At 37.2% G+C, this 18117-nt stretch overlaps 1 protein-coding gene across 7 annotated transcripts in view; it reads right to left on the bottom strand.

Moving 5' to 3' along the window:
- The window catches only part of GALK2 (galactokinase 2), a 121889-nt gene that overhangs the window by 78502 nt on the left and 25270 nt on the right, over nucleotides 1–18117 (bottom strand). For all 7 annotated transcript variants that reach the window (XR_011499561.1, XR_011499562.1, XR_011499560.1 and 4 more), the window contains 4 exons: nucleotides 16841–16929; nucleotides 15499–15622; nucleotides 10219–10309; nucleotides 7332–7478 (listed from right to left, as the gene is read on the bottom strand). Coding sequence is in view for 4 of the 7 variants with exons in the window: in XM_014852699.3 (XP_014708185.3) it covers nucleotides 7332–7478; nucleotides 10219–10309; nucleotides 15499–15622; nucleotides 16841–16929 (451 nt within the window). In the remaining 3 variants the exon portion in view is untranslated. The remainder of the gene's footprint in view (nucleotides 1–7331; nucleotides 7479–10218; nucleotides 10310–15498; nucleotides 15623–16840; nucleotides 16930–18117) is intronic.

Genomic DNA, 18117 nt, shown 5'->3' on the forward strand with positions numbered 1-18117 from the left:
CTAGTTCCCATGTCATCTTCTTTCTTGGTTTACTCCCTAGTTTTGGTGAGTTACATCCTGTAGACTTTTAGACTTTGCATGTTTGAAAATGGTTTATTCTATCCTTACACTTGATCAATTCATTAATTCTAAGCTAAAATTCATTCTTATTTTGAATACATTACTCTTTGGCTTGGTTTTTTTTCATTTATTATGCTGAACACCCAATGAGCACCTTTCAATCTGAGAATTCATGTTTTCACTTTGAATAAATATTATTTAAAAAAATAATTTTCTAATGACTGTTTTCTGTTTCTCCTTACCAATTGGATATTGGATTTCTGGAGTTGATCTACAAATTTTCCTATCTTTCTCTCTCTTATTGTCCATCTCTTTTTTTTCTCTACTTTATCAGAGTTCTTCCAATCTCTTACTGAACTTTTTATTTTAGCTATTGTATTTTTAATATCCAAAAGCTCTTTCTCATTGTTTGTTCCCTTTTTTGAAATAGCATTCTATTCTTTTTTTTAAATTTTCTTTTATCTCTCTGAGGACACCATGGCTTCTCTGAAGCTTTCTTCTCCTCTCAGCATTGTCTCTGTTTCCTCTGAGTTCCTTTCTTCTCTTTGTTTCTTTCTTTGCTTCATGTTGGACGCTTTATTCCAAAGTCTGATTCTCTTTTGAGCTCTATCATATTTAAGAGTGAGTCACTAACAAGCTGATTAGAAGCTTTGTAAGTGGACTTCTAATAGGGTCATAGAGTAGCAGGTGAATTTTTGTGGGAGGGGATCACCAAATTTCTCTATCTTTAGGCCTTTTCTCTAGGATGGTTCAGTTTCCTGTGAGAAGGATCTTCCAATATTCCCAGAGGGGTGTGGAGTGGTATGGCTGCCGGTGTGCTAGAGCTGAACAGAGGAAGGGAGGTGAGAAATTCACTGTTCGGATGCAGAATGTCCTTTATTCCCCTGGTTTTCAATTCTATTATTGTCCTGCCTTTCTCAGTGCTCAGTGTCCCCAAGTCCAGGCCATCTCTGGTTGTTTCTCCAGAGACTCCTGCAAAGGTGGGGGAAATAAGTCTTCTCACTTAGCCAGGCACGAGCAGGCTCTGAGGGTCTAACTGCTCCTCATGAAGACTCTCAAGTAAATTTTAACTCACCATGTCACCCTGCTTTCTATGGTACCAGATGCCTCTAATTCTAAGCCTTTCCAAGAGTTGTGAGTCAGCTTGCTTGCCATCTGCATCCCTCTCCACGGGCACTTGGCTCTGACCTTTCTCCACTCTGCTAAGTCATGCACCATCCTTCCACCCACTTTCCATCTTTATATCTTGTAGTTTAGAGTTATTTATGTCTCCTTGATTTATCAAAGATGGAGCTTGTGCCTCCTTTTCTGGTTCTCCCTATTGTTTGGGGATCACTTTTGAGAAAAGAAGAATGAATGAGGGATGGAGAAAGAAAGAGTAGATATGTCTTTATTCTGACATCTTGAAACCAGAAGTCTCTAGCCTTTTCCATTTCTTAGGTCTTTTATCACACTACACTCTTGTGTCAGCTCTATTATGATTCATAATTTCTGTCTTCCAGACTTTCTAGATGACTAGCAATCTTGTTTCATTGGTTTTGGACATGCAACATTTGGTTTATTAATGAATTAACAAGCTCCACATCTACTTATTGTATTCTATTTGCAGTAATTCTTGTCTGCAATTGAATACAGTATATTGAACTGAATGTACATATAATTGGGAGGGGATTATTCATCAATTGGGAGAGCATTAGCCCTCAGTCTCTTCGGGGACTTCTTTTTCTTTTTTTTTTTTTCTTTTTTTCTTTTTTTCTTTTTTTCTTTTTTTATTGAGTTATTGATAGATTACAATCTTGTGAAATTTCAGCTGTACATTAATGTTTGTCAGTCATGTTGTAGGTGCACCACTTCACCCTTTGTGCCCACCCCCCACCCCACCTTTCCCCTGGTATCCACTAAACTGTTCTTAGTCCATAATTTTAAATTCCTCATATGAGTGGAATCATACACAGATTATCCTTCTCTCGCTGGCTTATTTCACTTAACATAATTCTCTCAGGGTCCATCCATGTTATTGCAAATGGAATGATTTTGTTCTGTTTTGCAGCTGAGTAGTATTCCATTGTATATATGTACCACATCTTCTTTATCCATTCGTCTGTTGCTGGACACTTAGGTTGCTTCCACGTCTTGGCTATTGTAAACAGTGCTGCAATAAACATTGGGGTGCATAGGACTTTTGGGATTGCTGACTTCAAGCTCTTTGGATAAATATCCAGTATGGGATGGCTGGATCATATGGTAGTTCTATTTTTAATTTTTTGAGGAATCTCCATACTGTTTTCCATAGTGGCTGCACCAGTTTGCATTCCCACCAGCAGTGTATGAGGGTTCCTTTTTCTCCGCACCTCTCCAACATTTGTTGCTATGAGTTTTAGATATTTTTGTCATTCTAATGGGTGTAAGATGATATCTTAGTGTAGTTTTGATTTGCATTTCCCTGATGATCAGCGATGATGAGCATCTTTTCATGTGCCTATTGGCCATCTGTATATCTTCTTTGGAGAAATGTCTGTTCATGTCTCCAGCCCATTTTTTGATTGGGTTGTTTGATGTTTTGTTGTTGAGTTGCGAGAGTTCTTTATATATTATGGATATTAAGCCTTTGTCAGATATACGAATTGCAAATATTTTTTCGGGGACTTATTTTTCTTATCAGATAGGCTGGTTATTCTGTTTGCCTTCCTAGCCCCCATTCTCTCACTGCTCTGTACCCCAGGAAACTGACCTCTATGGACAGCTCCCCTCACCCATCCCTCCTCACTGCCATTCCCACCCACCTCACTCTTCCCCTGCCTCAATGCACTTCTGGCAACACCACTCTGCAGCCACAGCTCCTGAAGTATGATGGCTTCTGGCTTCACAAAGGAACCCTTCCTGGTTGGTTCCGTTGTCCCTGCATATTGGGAGCTTCCTTTCAATCAAGATTCTATAGTACTATAGCAAAGAAACTCTCCAAATAATTGTGCTCAACCCCTAGAAAATATAAGCATTGCCAGTACAACTTAGACTAGCAGGGAAGGCTAGGATATACATATTGTTCCCTTTAGGCAAAGGAGTCAGATAGCTCTGATAAAAGTACACTTGCTGTTTTTTTTCAGTTTTTTAGATTGAGGTATAATTGACATACATTATATTAGTTTCAGGTGTACAGCATAATGATTCAATACTTGTATAGATTACAAAATGGTCACCATAATAAGTCTAGTTAAAATCTGTCACCACACATAGTTACAAAGTTTTCTTCTTATGGAGAACTTGTAAGATTTACTCTCTTAGCAACTTTCAAATATGCAATACAGTATTATTAACTATAGTCACCATGCTGTACATAATGTTACATTTCCATGACTTATTTATTTTATAACTGGAAGTTTGTACCTTTCAACTCCCTTCACCTGTTTCACCCACCCCTCAGCCCCCACCTCTGCCAACCATCAATCTGTTCTATGTATCTATGATCCTGGTGTTTTTTTTTGTTTTTTTAAGACTCCACATATAAGTGAGATCATATGGTATTTGTCTTTCTCTGTCTGATTATTTCACTTAGCACAATGCCCTCAAGGTCCATCCATGTTGTTGCAAATGGCAAGATTTCATTCTTTTTTATTGCTGAATGATATTCCATTGTGTGTATATATATATATATATATATATATATACACCACATTTTCTTTATCCATTCATCTGTCAATGGACACTTAGGTTGTTTCCATAGCTTGACTATTGTAAATAATGCTACAATGTACATGCTGGTGCATATACCTTTTCAAGTTAGTGTTTTCGTTTTCTTCAGATTAATACCCAGAAGTGGAATTGCTGGATCATATGGTAGTTCTATTTTTACTTTTTTAAGGAAACTCCATACCGTTTTCCATAGTGGCTGCACCAATTTACAGTCCCACTAACAGTGCACAAGCTCCACATCCTCACCAACGCTTGTTATCTCTTGTCTTTTTGATAATAGCCATTCTATCAAGTGTGAAGTGATATCTCATTGTGGTTTTGATTTCCATTTCCCTGTTGATTAGGGATGTCGAGCATCTTTTCATGTACCTGTTGACCATCTGTATGTCTTCTTTGGAAAAATGTCTATTCAGATCCTCTGCACATTTTTTGATTGGCTTGTGTGCTTTTTTGCTATTGAGTTATATAAGTTCTTTATATATTTTGGATATTGACTCCTTATAGATATATGATTTGCAAATATTTTCTCTCTTTCCGTAGGTTGCCTTTTCACTTTGCTGATTTTTTTTTTTTTTTTTTTGCTGTGTAGAATCTTTTTAGTTTGATGTAGTCCCACTTGTTAATTTTTGCTTTTGTTGCCTTTGCTTTTGGTGTCAAATCTAAAAGATTTTTACCAAGACCAATGTCAAGGAGCTTACCGCCTATGTTTTCTTCTAGGAGTTTTATGGTTTCAGATCTTACTTTAAAGACTTTAATCCATTTTGAGTTAATTTTTGTGTATGATTTAAGATAGTGGTCCAGTTTCATTCTTTTGCATGTGGCTGTTCCATTTTCCCAGCACCATTTATTGAAGAGACTGTCCTTTCCCCACTGTATATTCTTGGTTGCTTTGTCATAAATTAATTGATCATATATACATAGGTTTATTTCTGGGATCTCTATTCTGTTCCACTGATCTGTGTGTCCATTTTTATGCCAATATATTTGCTATTTTTGACTTTGAAAACACTGAGACAGCCAGAATTAATTCCAAAGCTTCAAGGGTTTCTTTCTCTGTATCTTCTTTTCCTCTTTTCCCTTAGATATTCACACCATCAAAGGGCCAGAGAAATGCAAAAAATAATTTGCACCAATCCTCTCATTAAAAAAGAAAGGAATTCCTTTGCTTCATCCCTATAATGGACACCAGATTATCTTTTTCCAGGAATAGCCAGACTTTTTGTATCTACTGAACTTTTCCACTTTCTTACCTCTCATAGACCCTTCAACCAATTTCTATTTTAAACTGCTCTTGCCAAAGTTTTGTTCAACTTCCTTGATGCTAAATCCAATGGATACTTCTTAGCACTTATCTTAGTTAACCTCTCAGCAGCATTTGACACCACTACCACTCCTTTCATGAAATATTCTCTTCCTTGTCTTTGCTGTTCCCTCAACTTTCTGGTTTTCCTCCTAATATCTGATTACTTCTGAGTCTCTTCATAGACATCTCTTTCTTTTCCCATATTTCAAATGTTCATGCTTATTTGAGCTCTGTCCTAATCTTCCTTATCTTTCCACCTACACTTCTCCATTAGATATTCTCCTCCACTTCTGTGACTTCAAAACCCAGTTATATACTAATGACTCTCAAATGGGCCATCTCAAGTCCAAATCTCCCTCCTGACCTTCAGAGATATTGTTTCTATCTAATTCTAGATAACTCCATCAATGTTCCCACAGATTCCTTATACTCAACATTTCAGCTTCCCCTCAAACCTATTTTTTCGTTTACACTCTTTGTTCTAATGTATCACACCAAGCCAAAGACCTGAGTATAATCCTTGACTCTTTGCTTTCCCCCATCCCCATATCCAAGCAATGATCAAGTCCTAATGATTCTGTCTGAGATGTACCTTAAATCTATCATCCAGTTCTCTCCATTCTCACTGCCATTCCCCTAGACCAAATCATCTCCCCAGTACTAATATTGTTACCCTTAAATCTAGGTTTTATAACAGAGCCAGGGTGATCTTTCTAAAATATAGATGTGATCATGTCACCCTCTTTCTAAAAGCCTACAGTGGTTTTACACTGCTATCAGGATAAAGCCCAAATTCCTCGACATGGTTTACAAGGCCCAGCATCTGGTCTCCTACCCTGTCATCCAAATTACTACATGCTGCAGCCAAAGTAAGCTCTTTTTAGTCCCTTTAACAAGCCATGATCACTCTTACTCTAGCTATTTCCACAGGATTTTCCCTCCACATGATACATGCCTATCTGATGTCACCAGTGTTATCATGCTGTCAGTATTTCTTGACTAACATTTATGAATCCTTGTGTCACAGCTTAGATGTCCTATGCTCTCTAAATCAGGGTTCATTCTGCTCCCATAGCACACTACTTATCCATTTATCATACTCTATTATAGTTGCCTATTTCCTTGACTCTATTCCCCTTTTTGATCATAAGCACTGTGAGGGTTAAAAATGTACCTATTATGTCTCCAATGCCTTGAACGTTACCTGGCACAAAGCAGTCACTAAACAAAGAATGGTTGAATGATGAACAAATGAATGAAAGATAAGACATCAGATTAAATGTAGTACCAGTGGAAGGACATTTTACTTGTGGACTTCCTTTCCCTTGCTTTCTCCCCTTTCAAACACAGATAATAACAAGTAAGTTACCCTTCCCTTCAAAGAAGCCATTGCTTACAAAGGGCTAATTAGTCTATAGATACACACGACAGCTAAAGAGATTTCTGCCTGAACCTTTGTGTTCTTCATTTCTCTCTTCCCTCTTACATCAAAAATTTTCAAACTGAAACTTTAAATAGGCTTAAGAAAGACCAAGCATGTGCTGACTTTCTCTTGATCTGGCTGAAGTCCAGTCTGTGTTCCCAAGCCATCTACAAACTTGGTAGTATAGGTACATGGGATAAAAAAGAACCTATGATAACATTTTATTTGAACCAGATCTCTGAAACATTAATTAAAGCTGAGCACACCTGCTCTGAACTGCAAAGTCAGAGATTTATGTGAACTTGTAAAGTTGAGGCTTTCTGACCTTTTATAGGATTTATATTTCCTTTGAATAAGCATTTCTTCTTTGTAACACAATATTAAAAAAAAAAAAAGTTTATTTCAGTGACTAACCTGCTGGAATAAACAGACATGCTGTTCAGTTCCTTTATTGCATGGTCTTTATTCTTTTTACCCACTGCTTGTCAAATATTTAATTTAAGGTTTGGGGTGAAAATAAGCAGGCCCAACTAAGAGGCCTAGAATTTCTTGCCCTAAACTTAACTTGTTAATGTGGTGATCAAAAAGGATATCCATGCATTCAAACTCTACACTTAATGTAAGAGCATTTTAATCAAGTTATTCACAGATGTGCTCACTGTTTGGATCATATGGGCCACCTTATAGTAGCTTATCACAAGCAGGACTCATTCAGTAACAATGTGTGTCCACGTGCACAGTGTTTTCAGATAAGACGGTTTTCAATCAAAGGAAGGCGTTCTGATTTAGAGATTCAGATGCTAATGCCTCTAGAAAGACAGGGTTCTGTGAGGCTGACACATGCAAGTTGGTTACCTTGGATAGGTTCATTCCCAGCACCGTGAGCGTCACCAAGCCAGCACAACAGACCAAAGCGCTGGAGCTGGAAAGGCCAGAACTTGGTGGGATGTTTCCATCCACCAAGCAATTCATTCCAGTCAGGTCACTAAGACCAAAGTGTTCCTAAGAATAGAGAGGAAAACAGCACTAGTATCTTTGGTAGTGGATTCAAGGAGCAGCAAAACGTTCCTTCATTCCCCAGAGAGCAAAAGTCTATCAATGGACGACTTATGCTATTTACCGAAGCTACTTGTGCAGCTGAATTTAGTTGAGCCTACACACAACATTTCATTTAATGGCTCTTGGCCACAGGGTACGGTAATCTGAAGATCACTTTTTTGGTCAACAAAAAGCTGCTGATCTACTTCCTAAAATTGCCTCGAATGATCTTTTTCTTGAGTTTTTATTGATTTGAACAAATATGGAAAAAATATTAAACAATTATAATTCAACTTCTCAAGTAGCAAGACAAGAAATACACAATAATTAGCAAGGCAGGTTAAATCTCTATGTAGCGCATCCTAACACTCTGTGATTGTAAAAGTCTAACACCAAGCAGTGGCTGGCTGTTTTACTTACAGAAAAACCTAGGCACCAAAAGATTAAGAGACTTTCCTAAGATCACGTATAGGGAGCTGGGCATAGGATCCAGGTCTCTGATTTCTGGTTCTGAAGTTCTCCACTGCAGTCAGAAACCTAGGCCAGCATCCTGTCACTGTGATTTAATGTAAGTTGGCTATCTGAGGAAATCCAGACTTTTACTAGAGTTTATAGATACAATTTAACCATATGGTAGCTTTCAAGACAGCCAAATTAGAATTCATCCACAAATGGGAATGCAGACTCTAAACAAAGCAGGGACTCTATTTCTGCAAATAGGAAAGCCCAAAGAAATAATCAGACTCTGATCTAAAGATGGAAAGCCCTAGAATACTTAGATAAATATCTAGGATGAGGACACTTGGGGTGATATTATATCATAACCTTTGTAGTTCAGCATTAAAAATAAATTCAAGGCCACCTCCTCCTCAAGAAAAAGTACCATCATGTTTGCAAATCACTCAAACAGCTCAAGACCAAAGTATGAAATACTATTATATTACATAATTATGCATTTCATCATATGTATTATTCTAGGGAGAAATTTCAATAAACTGGTTAGGATAACCAAAGTAACAACAAAACTCTGCAAATAAAAGACTGGTTTTTTCCTTAATTTTTTTTGTCCTTTTTTCCCTAAGCTGGCAAAACTCAGGCACCACAAAAGAAGAGATTCAGTTGGATGAACTTCTCTTCTTGATTTCAAGTCATCTAAAAATTTCCTTTCCAGAGATACAAACAAATTATAAACTGAAACACTCCTGCTGCCAATGCCCTTTCATAAAGAACATCAGACAGCTTGTTTAAAAAAAAAATTCCTGGAGAATGCTATATATTTAACCATAAACTCATCCACAGGGTGTCTTGAATGTGAATCATACTTACAAACTTATCACGCAATGTTTAAATTAAAATGTACAACAGATTCAAAAAACGCAAATGGGTTTTGCCAAATTCTGTAACAGCTCTATCCCAAAAGGATAACATGTTTAATTTAATATAAACAGATTATCCTCTGGAACTTTCTAGTATTTGAGTTTGAAGTTTTCTGAACAGGCTAACATTGAAGTTACTTTTCTGCCAAAAATTCATTGTACAAACCTGCTTTCGCGGATACGTTGTCAAACCAAAAAGAAAGGCTTTAAGACCCGAAATGCTCAAAAACAGCACAAAGTAACATGCATTATTTAGGTCATTTTACGCATACGCTACAAAAAGGCATGTTATAAGGAAGATCAAACTGCACTTGCCAAGCAAATGCTTCCAAATACCCTAATTCCCACTAATACATTTGATAAGCCAAATGATCTGAAGATTTAAAACCTGCCAATAACTTTTCCCATAAGTTATTACCATGAGTCTGGGGGGGTGGGGTGCGGAAAGAAAGCAAAAAATGAACGCAGGAACTCTAAGACTAGAACCACTATACTTAGAGTACAGGCCTACACGTCAGAAATAAACGTGAGGCATTTCTGTAATGGATATGCCACTGAGTCCTAGGCTAGTTGTGACAAAGTTTCAGACAGGATTGCCAGGCAGTGAGGAAGAGAGGCTCTCCAAAACATGGATTTTAACAAACCCAATTGACTTAGCAAAGCAATTTTCTTTTTGTCCTTCATACTTTTTTTAACTAGGGGAGAAAGTGGGAATATTTCATTTTTCTTGTTCTTGCACATGACAAGAAAGATGTTCAAGGTAATTATTCAATGTTTCTAGGAAAATACTTATTCTAATAAATTTCACTACATCCTTTCTTTTAACCCCATTTGAGGTAGTAATAGCGATAGCAGTTACCTTTTATTGAATGCCTACTCTGGGTCAAGCACTGTGTAATCCTTGCAACAACTCTTTGTCTGGATAGCAATGACATCATTTTCCAGATAAATCTGAGGCTTAAGACTTAAATTACCACAGCTAGGTAGAGGTCCTCCTCAAAATCTTATTACATTATACACCTATATATCCCTAGAACAAAATGTAAATAATATTACTAGAATGTGTCCTTCAAAACAAAATTTTAACAAAGATTTAAAAACCAGAAAGATGTTTGCCAGAGGCATCTGATTTGTGCACAGCCACTACTGCCCCCGTGAACACTACCATATGAACAATCATTTCTACCCCATCCCCTGAAAGACACAAATTAGCAAAATAGAACAGAAGCATCAGTTAGTCTTGAAAGGAGATAAAAATGATACAGTAAATAAAATAAATCTTGATATGATATATATCATAATCTCAACTGCATTATAAGCCAATTTACCTGAATTCCTTTAAATCCACATAAGAAATAGTTGTGCCACAGAGGCTTGGTTTTGTCAATCTGAACGTTATTAGCACTAGTACTGAAGTCACTGCAAAAACAAAAGACACCATTAATTTCAGTCTAGAGGCCTGTGCTGCAACATCAATGGCTGGCTGCTGCCATCTTGTGCCAAGACGGTGATACTGAAATTTCATTTTCCACTTACTTTCAATATATGTACTTCACAGTCTACCCAAAAACAACAAACATCTCCAGCTGCTAAAAGTTAAGAAGAAGTTGTAGTGACCATAATAACTAAACTACTTCCAACGGATCCTTTTTATTTCCTGAAACAGAGGGGAGCCAATATATATTAGCATAATCTACACCACTTTTTATTTCACGATGGTCTTTGTTAAGCTGGTGTAAACCACATAACGGCTTATCCTTTGGGCCTGCTGTTTGGCACATCTCTAACTGAACAGAAGGACTCAAAGCTTTCTTTCCCCACACTCTCTGCCACCCATCTGATTTCACCATCTGCACAGTTTAAGAAAAAGAAAGCATGAGAAAAACAAATAGTGATTCTAATGCATCAAACTCACTGAATAAAATAAGATTCCATGAATCTATACTGATATAAATTAATAAATGAATAAATAGCTAAATGAAGGAGAAAAGAAAGCTCTTCCTTAGAGCAAAATGCCAGCTAATGGATATAGAAAACATGATGGAAATTGAAAAATCACTATTTGGCTAGCTCCAGGATAATTGTTTCAGGAATCACCAAAGGATACCAAAGTTAGTGAGTAAAAATTTGATGGGAAACAAGATATTTACATAGACTCAAAGTATTTCCCCACCAAATACTTACTGCAAAGGGAAAAAGTAGTAACTTTATGGTAAAGAAATCTGGCAGGCAACACCTTAAATAAATGATGAAAATTAACATTTCTAGTAAAGAGACATCATGTGTCTCCTTGATATCATGCACTGAGGACACAACAGTTGATATGTGGGAATTCTTTGTACTATTTTTGTGACTTCTTTGTAAGTCAAAAATTATCTGAGTATGGAAAATAAATGGGGCTGGCCCCATGGCCGAGTGGCTAAGTTCGAGTGCTCTGCTTCGGTGGCCCAGGGCTTCACCAGTTCGAATGCTGGGCACGGACATGGCACTGCTCGTCAAGCCATGCTGAGGTGGCATCCCAAATGCCACGACTAGAAGGACCCACAACTATGTACCAGGGGACTTTGGGAGCAAAAGGAAAAAGAAAATCTTTTAAAAAAAAGAAAATAGATAAATAGGCTTCTAAATCAGCCAAAGGGCAAAAATATATTTTAAAAAAGGGGGGCATCAATAAAAAAGTGAGGAAATAAGCAACATTCCCAATATTGTCTGAGTACTGTTCATATAACTTACCAAATACCTACTACTATGTGCCAGTCACTGTAGTAGGTGCCTTCCATGCACTATCATTACTCAATAACATGGACACATCATCTCCTAAGAAAAATATTTAATGACCACATAAGTATGTAAGGCATTCAGAGGAATATAAAAGTAAACGGGCTTATCTTTTAAGCATCTGTAATCTAGCTGAGACAATATGAACACAAGTCACTACCACACATCACTGTCATGTGATGATGTGTAATATGGGGTGGGATATAAGACCAAGAAGGCATCATTTCTACAGTCAGCATATTAGGGTGCAGAGGAGAAGCCTTCCCGGAGGCTCAGAGAGGTTTAGTGATTCTCCAAGGATACACACAGTCTGACTCCAGCTCACAAGTACTTTGCTGTCACCACAGAAGTTAAAATATATTGCCCACAGCCAACAACAGGTCACAGAACTTGGAAAGCAGATAAAGTTATGTTAGCAAAACCGACTGGGTTCTGTTCCTAGCTAAGCAGAGATCTTGAAAGTCACCACAAAGAAAAGAAAACCTGGAAGGAGTGGGGGGTATGGGTGGTGGTATATTAGGGAAAGTAGAAGGGAAAATTTGAACAGGTGTAGGAAGTTAGGCAAGAAACAACCAGGAAAAAGCTGAAAAGTGCCAGCTCCTACAGAACTAGAAACATAGCTTAAGTCTGTCGTCGAAAAAACTTCTCTTTGATTAGTTATTTCACGTTTGCTCTTTCCAGCATCCCAGTCTTGCCTCTCTGCCTAGTCTTTTCCTAAGGTTCAAAAACAGGCATTCTTTTTCCCACCAACCCTCATTGCTGCGTGACATCACCAATCTGCTTTCTCCACTCTTGCACCCGCGTTACAGAATGCTAAGGAAAAAGACCTGAAAATGAGCAGACATGACTCATTACATTGATACTTTTCCACTTACACATTTTATTCATTCATTCACTGGTTCTTCCAACCAACATTTGCCCAGTGTCTACTCTGAGTGTGTCAGGCACTGGACTAGACCATTTATAATAACAATATCATCAAAAAATAAATACTTAAAATTAAAGAAAATTTTCACAAAAGGTGTGCAAGACATGTACCCTGAAAACAACAAAATATTTCTGAGAGAAATTGAAGAAGACCTAAATAAACAGAGAAATATATACCACGTTCATGGATTGGAAGAGTAAATATTGTTGAGATGTCAATTCTTCCCGAATTGATCTATACATTCACTGTAACCCCAATAAAAATCCCATCATGCTTTTCATAGAAATTGAATAGCCAATTGTAAAATTAATAAGGAAAGGCAAAAGATCTAGAATAGCCAAAACAAATTTGAAAAAGAAACAATATCAGAGGATTTATACTATCTGATTTCAGGACTTCTTATAAAGCTACAGTTTTCAGATAGTGTGGTATTGACCTAAAGATAGACAAATACATCAATGGAACAGAATAGAGTCCAGAAGTAGACCCATACATATATTGCCAATTGCTTCTCAACAAAGGTGTCAAGATAATTCATCAGGAAAAGATAATTTTTCCAACAAATAGTGGGAAACAATTGGATAGCCATATGCAAAAAAGTAAACCTCAACTCTTATCTCATGCCACATACAAAAATTAGCACAAAATGGATCACAGACCTAAATGTAAGAGCTAAAGTTATAAAACTGCTGGAAGAAAACATTGGAAAAAATTTTAGTGATGTTGGATTTGACAACAGTTTCTTAAATACAGTCAAAAACTATAAACTATGAAAGAAAAAGAATCAATAAATAGGACTTCACCAAAGTCAAAAACTATTCTTCTTAAAAAGACACTCAGAGAAAAGAAAAATCCAAGCCACGGACTGGATGAAAGTACTCGCAAAATATACATCACAAAGAACTTGTGTCTACAATATATAAGAAACTTACAGGGCAACCATAGAAGATGAAAAACCTACTTAAAAATGAGCAAAAGAGGGGCCAGCACACTGGCGTAGTGGTTAAGCTCGCATGCTCTGCTTTGGCTGCCCAAGGTTCACTGGTTCAGATCCCAGGCACAGACCTACACACCGCTTATCAAGCCATGCTGTGGAGGGCATCCCACATATAAAGTAGAGGAAGATGGGCACGGCTGTTAGCTCAGGGCCAATCTTCCTCAGCAAAAAGAGGAGGATTGGTGGCAGATAAAAGCTCAGGGCAAATCTGTCTCAAAAAAAAATTGGCAAAAGATTTGAAGAGACTCTTCAACAAAAAAGATATCTAGATGGCAGATTAGTACATGAAAATATGTTCAACATCATTAGTTAGAAAAATTAAAATTAAAAGCCATGTGTGTGATACTACTACACATTTATGAGAGTGGCTAAAATTTAAAAAAAGATGTTAGCAAAGATGTGGAGCAACTGGAACTCTCATATACTGGTGCTGGGAAGGTAAAATGGTACAACCACTTTGGGAGACAATTAGGCAAGTTCTTAAAAAGGTAAACCAAAGTGTCCACTCCTAGGTGTTTACCCAAGAAAAATGAAACACTTGTACACAAATAATCATAGCAACATTATTCATAATAATCAAAAACTGGAAACGATCTAAATACCCATCAATGGTGAATAGATAAACAAATTATGGTGTCTACATGCTATGAATGCTACATAACATGTGGACAATTCTGGGAGGCATGCTGTGTACTTCCTAGGGATCCTGGTGGAATGAAGCCTCTTACGTACAGCAGGGGCGACCTGCCTTGATAATTCACCTCTGCTTCCCTAACTCGTTCTCCATGCTCTTTCACTACCGCTCCTGGTATCATTTCCCACGTACTCTACTTTCAGCCAAGTCTGTCTCAGGCTCTGCTTTTGTGACAGAAATAAAACTGAAACCATGCATTCATCACGGTGGGAATGATTAAGAGAATTTGAGTAAATCAATACGACATTTACTATGCACTGAGTTTTAAATGTTTACAAACAATGACACGAAGTTGTGTTTTGAGATAATGTAAGGTTTTCTTCGAAGGGTCCAAAATGTACATGAGATATATTCTCAATCATGCAAAATAAATGGGAAAAAATATCTTATACAGTAAATTCCATATAAAAGTCAGGAATTTCTGCATCTCCCACAACCTGGTATAGTGCCTTATCAAAGGCACACATACAGCATTTGCTGAATGAACGAGCATTGCTGCAGGCAAACTGTGCAATAAACAATAAGCCAAAAATATAATGTGCCAATTACATGCTAAAATCTTTTTTTGTAGTTAGCAAATCAAATCCATCGTAATATATTATAAGCAAGTAGGGCTTATCCTAGAAATGCAAAGAGAGTTCAACATTAGAAAATCCATCAGTGTAACTCATAATATATTTTTTTATCTATTATGCCCCAGACTCTAAGTTTGACACTGAGGCTAGATAGAGCATTTGGAGAGGGACCAGTACCTGAAGGCTCAGAGCTTACAATCTGCTGGGGGATACAGGCAAGTAGGCAGATAGTGATAACACAGCGTGGTCAGACACTGTGACAAGAGAATTAGAGGGTGTTCTGGGAACACAAGAAAAGCACCAGCCCTGACTTTGCTGGAGATAGTCACCTCAATAAATGATAAATACCTTGTGGGTGAGACAGAGTTATTTTCATCTTTCTGTGGCCCAGTAGCTAAAACAACTTCAGACACATGTTGAGTCTTCAGCAAATGTTTCTTAAACGAACGAGCAATTGACAAAATGAACGAATATCAAATAGTAGCCTTAGATTCTTTTGGAAGTCAGATACAAATTTTCAATAAATTAAATTATTTATTATAAATTTGATGTCTCCCAAAGAGTTCATTTGGGTACAAATACAACCACACACACACACACCCCCTATTACGCGCAGTAGCAATCCTAAATACTCACGGGTATAAGGGATTGGTATTGGCCAGTTGGAGAGTGTGTGTTTTCACAGGTTCCACAGCTATCAACATATCTTGTTCTACAGCCATAGGAAGAACTGAATATCCACAGTAATCTATATGCTCCCCTAGAAAAAAGAGAAAGCATTTTTTATCACTGCTAGCATATGAAACAAAAACTCAAGTAAGTTGACATACAGGAAAAACTTGGCCATGAGCCAGGTTTTAACAGAAAATAAAAATACTACGGGCAGAAAGTGGTTTAGTTTTCTTTTTCTCCCAGACATCTGAGCCAGGACTTCTGCTAAGTATATTAGTTATTAGCTTCTGTTAATTTTTAGATTTATTTAAATTGTCACACTTTTTTTTCCACTTTCTAATTCATAAAGATCATCCTCAAATATTTATGTTTTGTGACAGTAAATTCCATATAAAAGTCAGGAATTTCTATATCTTGCACAAACTGGTATAATGCCTTATCAAAGGCACACATAAAGTATGAAGAAAAGCTAGATGTTGGGCACATAGAAGTTCTTTATATTGTTCCAACTATTTTTCTGTATGTTTACATTTTCCATTATAGAAAGTCTTCTTTTTAATCCTCCTTCGACCCCTGGATTTATCTCAGCTCCTCATCTTATTTCCACTTGATAAAACCTACTTGTTCTTCAGGTCATCACACTTATAAAAGTAAGGAATTATAGAGTTTCCCCGTATTCTTCTAATCCAACAAGCAAATGTAAAACCATCAAAATTACTTACTACAATCTAAAAATTTAACCTGAAGTACAGAAAAATATTTTTATCTCTCATGAAAACAATATTAACAGTGAGGCTTCAAAAAATTTTTAAGTTTTAAAAATGAATGGACAAAATTAACATTAATAACATGGACTGGGAAAGATAGTGTTGCTTATGTAAAAGCTTATATTGCTATAGTAGATCTATTCTATTCTAGAACATATATATATTGTATTTTTTCAGTTCTCCTGGGAAAAATTAGGGGCAAAAATGTATTAATAAAAATTTGGATCTTGGGCCCAGCCCAGTGGTGTAGTGGTTAAGTTCGCACGCTCCACTTCGGCAGCCCGAGGTTCACAGGTTCAGATCACAGGTGTGGACCTACACACCACTCATCAAGCCATGCTGTGGCAGGTGTCCCACTTTTACAAAATAGTGGAAGATTGGCACAGATGTTAGCTCAGGGCCAATCTTCCTCAAGCAAAAAGAGGAGGATTGGCAACAGATGCTGCCTCAGGGACAATCTCCCTCTCCAAAAATAAAAAACAAAAAGTGTGCATATTACCAGATGAGGAAAAAATTAAAAGAAGGAACTTTTGAAATACCTATTATGTTGACTCTTCCTGGTGCTCGAACATAAAACTTGGGAATGGATCCAAACTTAGAGTTAAACATCTCCTTTAGCTTCAATAATCTGAAAACAAGAGTAGAATATTTCAGAATATCTGTATAATAGAAAAATCCTTAAGATACACACACACACTCACATTTCATATACCTACCACCATTAATTAACCCTAAAAAAAATAAAAGCAAAATCTTTTACTGATATATTTTCTCGAAAACCCCAGGATGAAACATTACTATAACACCCTAAGTGACACAAAAGTATAGCTAAGCACACAGAAGAGTAAAAAGTTAAGATTGACACATCCAACCGAAAAAACTATTTCCTTCAATTATGAAGAATGTAACTTTCTGTATAATTTTTCAATGACATTCAGAGAACTCCTTTATACAAAAAGAAGCCACATGGGGCAGCGTATCAGTTTCTCGGGCTGCCATAATAGAGTGCCAGAGACCGCGTGACTTAAAACAGCAGACGTTTATTGTCTCACAGTTCTGGAAGCTAGAAGACCAAAATCCGAGTGTTGGCAGGGCCACACGCCTCTGAGACCTGTAGCCGAGCATCCTTCCTTGCCTCTCTATTTCCTGGTGGTGACCATGAATCCTTGGCATTCCTTGGCTTGCAGTTACATCACTCCAATCTCTGCCTGTCATCCCATGGAATTCTCCCTGTGGGTCTCTATCTGCGTCTCTGTTTTTCCTTCTTATAAGGACACTGGCCTTAGTGGATTAGGCCCCATCCTAATTGAGTATGATCTCATCTTAATTTGATTACATAGGTAAAGATGCTAGTCCAAACAAGGTCACATTCTGAGGTTCCAGGACATGAATTGGGGAAGGCAGGGACACTGTTCAATCCAGTGCAGGTAGCCAAATGAAAACTACACTGGATAACAGGAGACCACAGTTCTAATTCCAATGGAGCCTCTAATTCAAAGCCAAAGTTTGGCAAATCATTTTCCCTTGGCCTCTCTTCTGTAAAATTAGGGAATTTGAACTACATATTCCTCATAAGTCCCCTCCAGATCCAAAATTCTTATAATAGATTTAATAATTGTATACTGTTAAATCATCTCAAGGCAGTTCTATGAATGTCCCCCACTGTTTGTAGTCTCACATCACATTGCGTCTGAGTAATAACAGCAGGACAATAAATATTTATTAAAGTCTACCATATTCAAGACACTGATTAATTAATTGATCTTAAAGATTAACTAATTGCAAGAAACAGAAAATCACACCAAGAAAAGCTCCA

This window comes from Equus asinus, chromosome 2 (assembly GCF_041296235.1).
Source record: "Equus asinus isolate D_3611 breed Donkey chromosome 2, EquAss-T2T_v2, whole genome shotgun sequence".
NCBI lineage: Eukaryota > Metazoa > Chordata > Mammalia > Perissodactyla > Equidae > Equus > Equus asinus.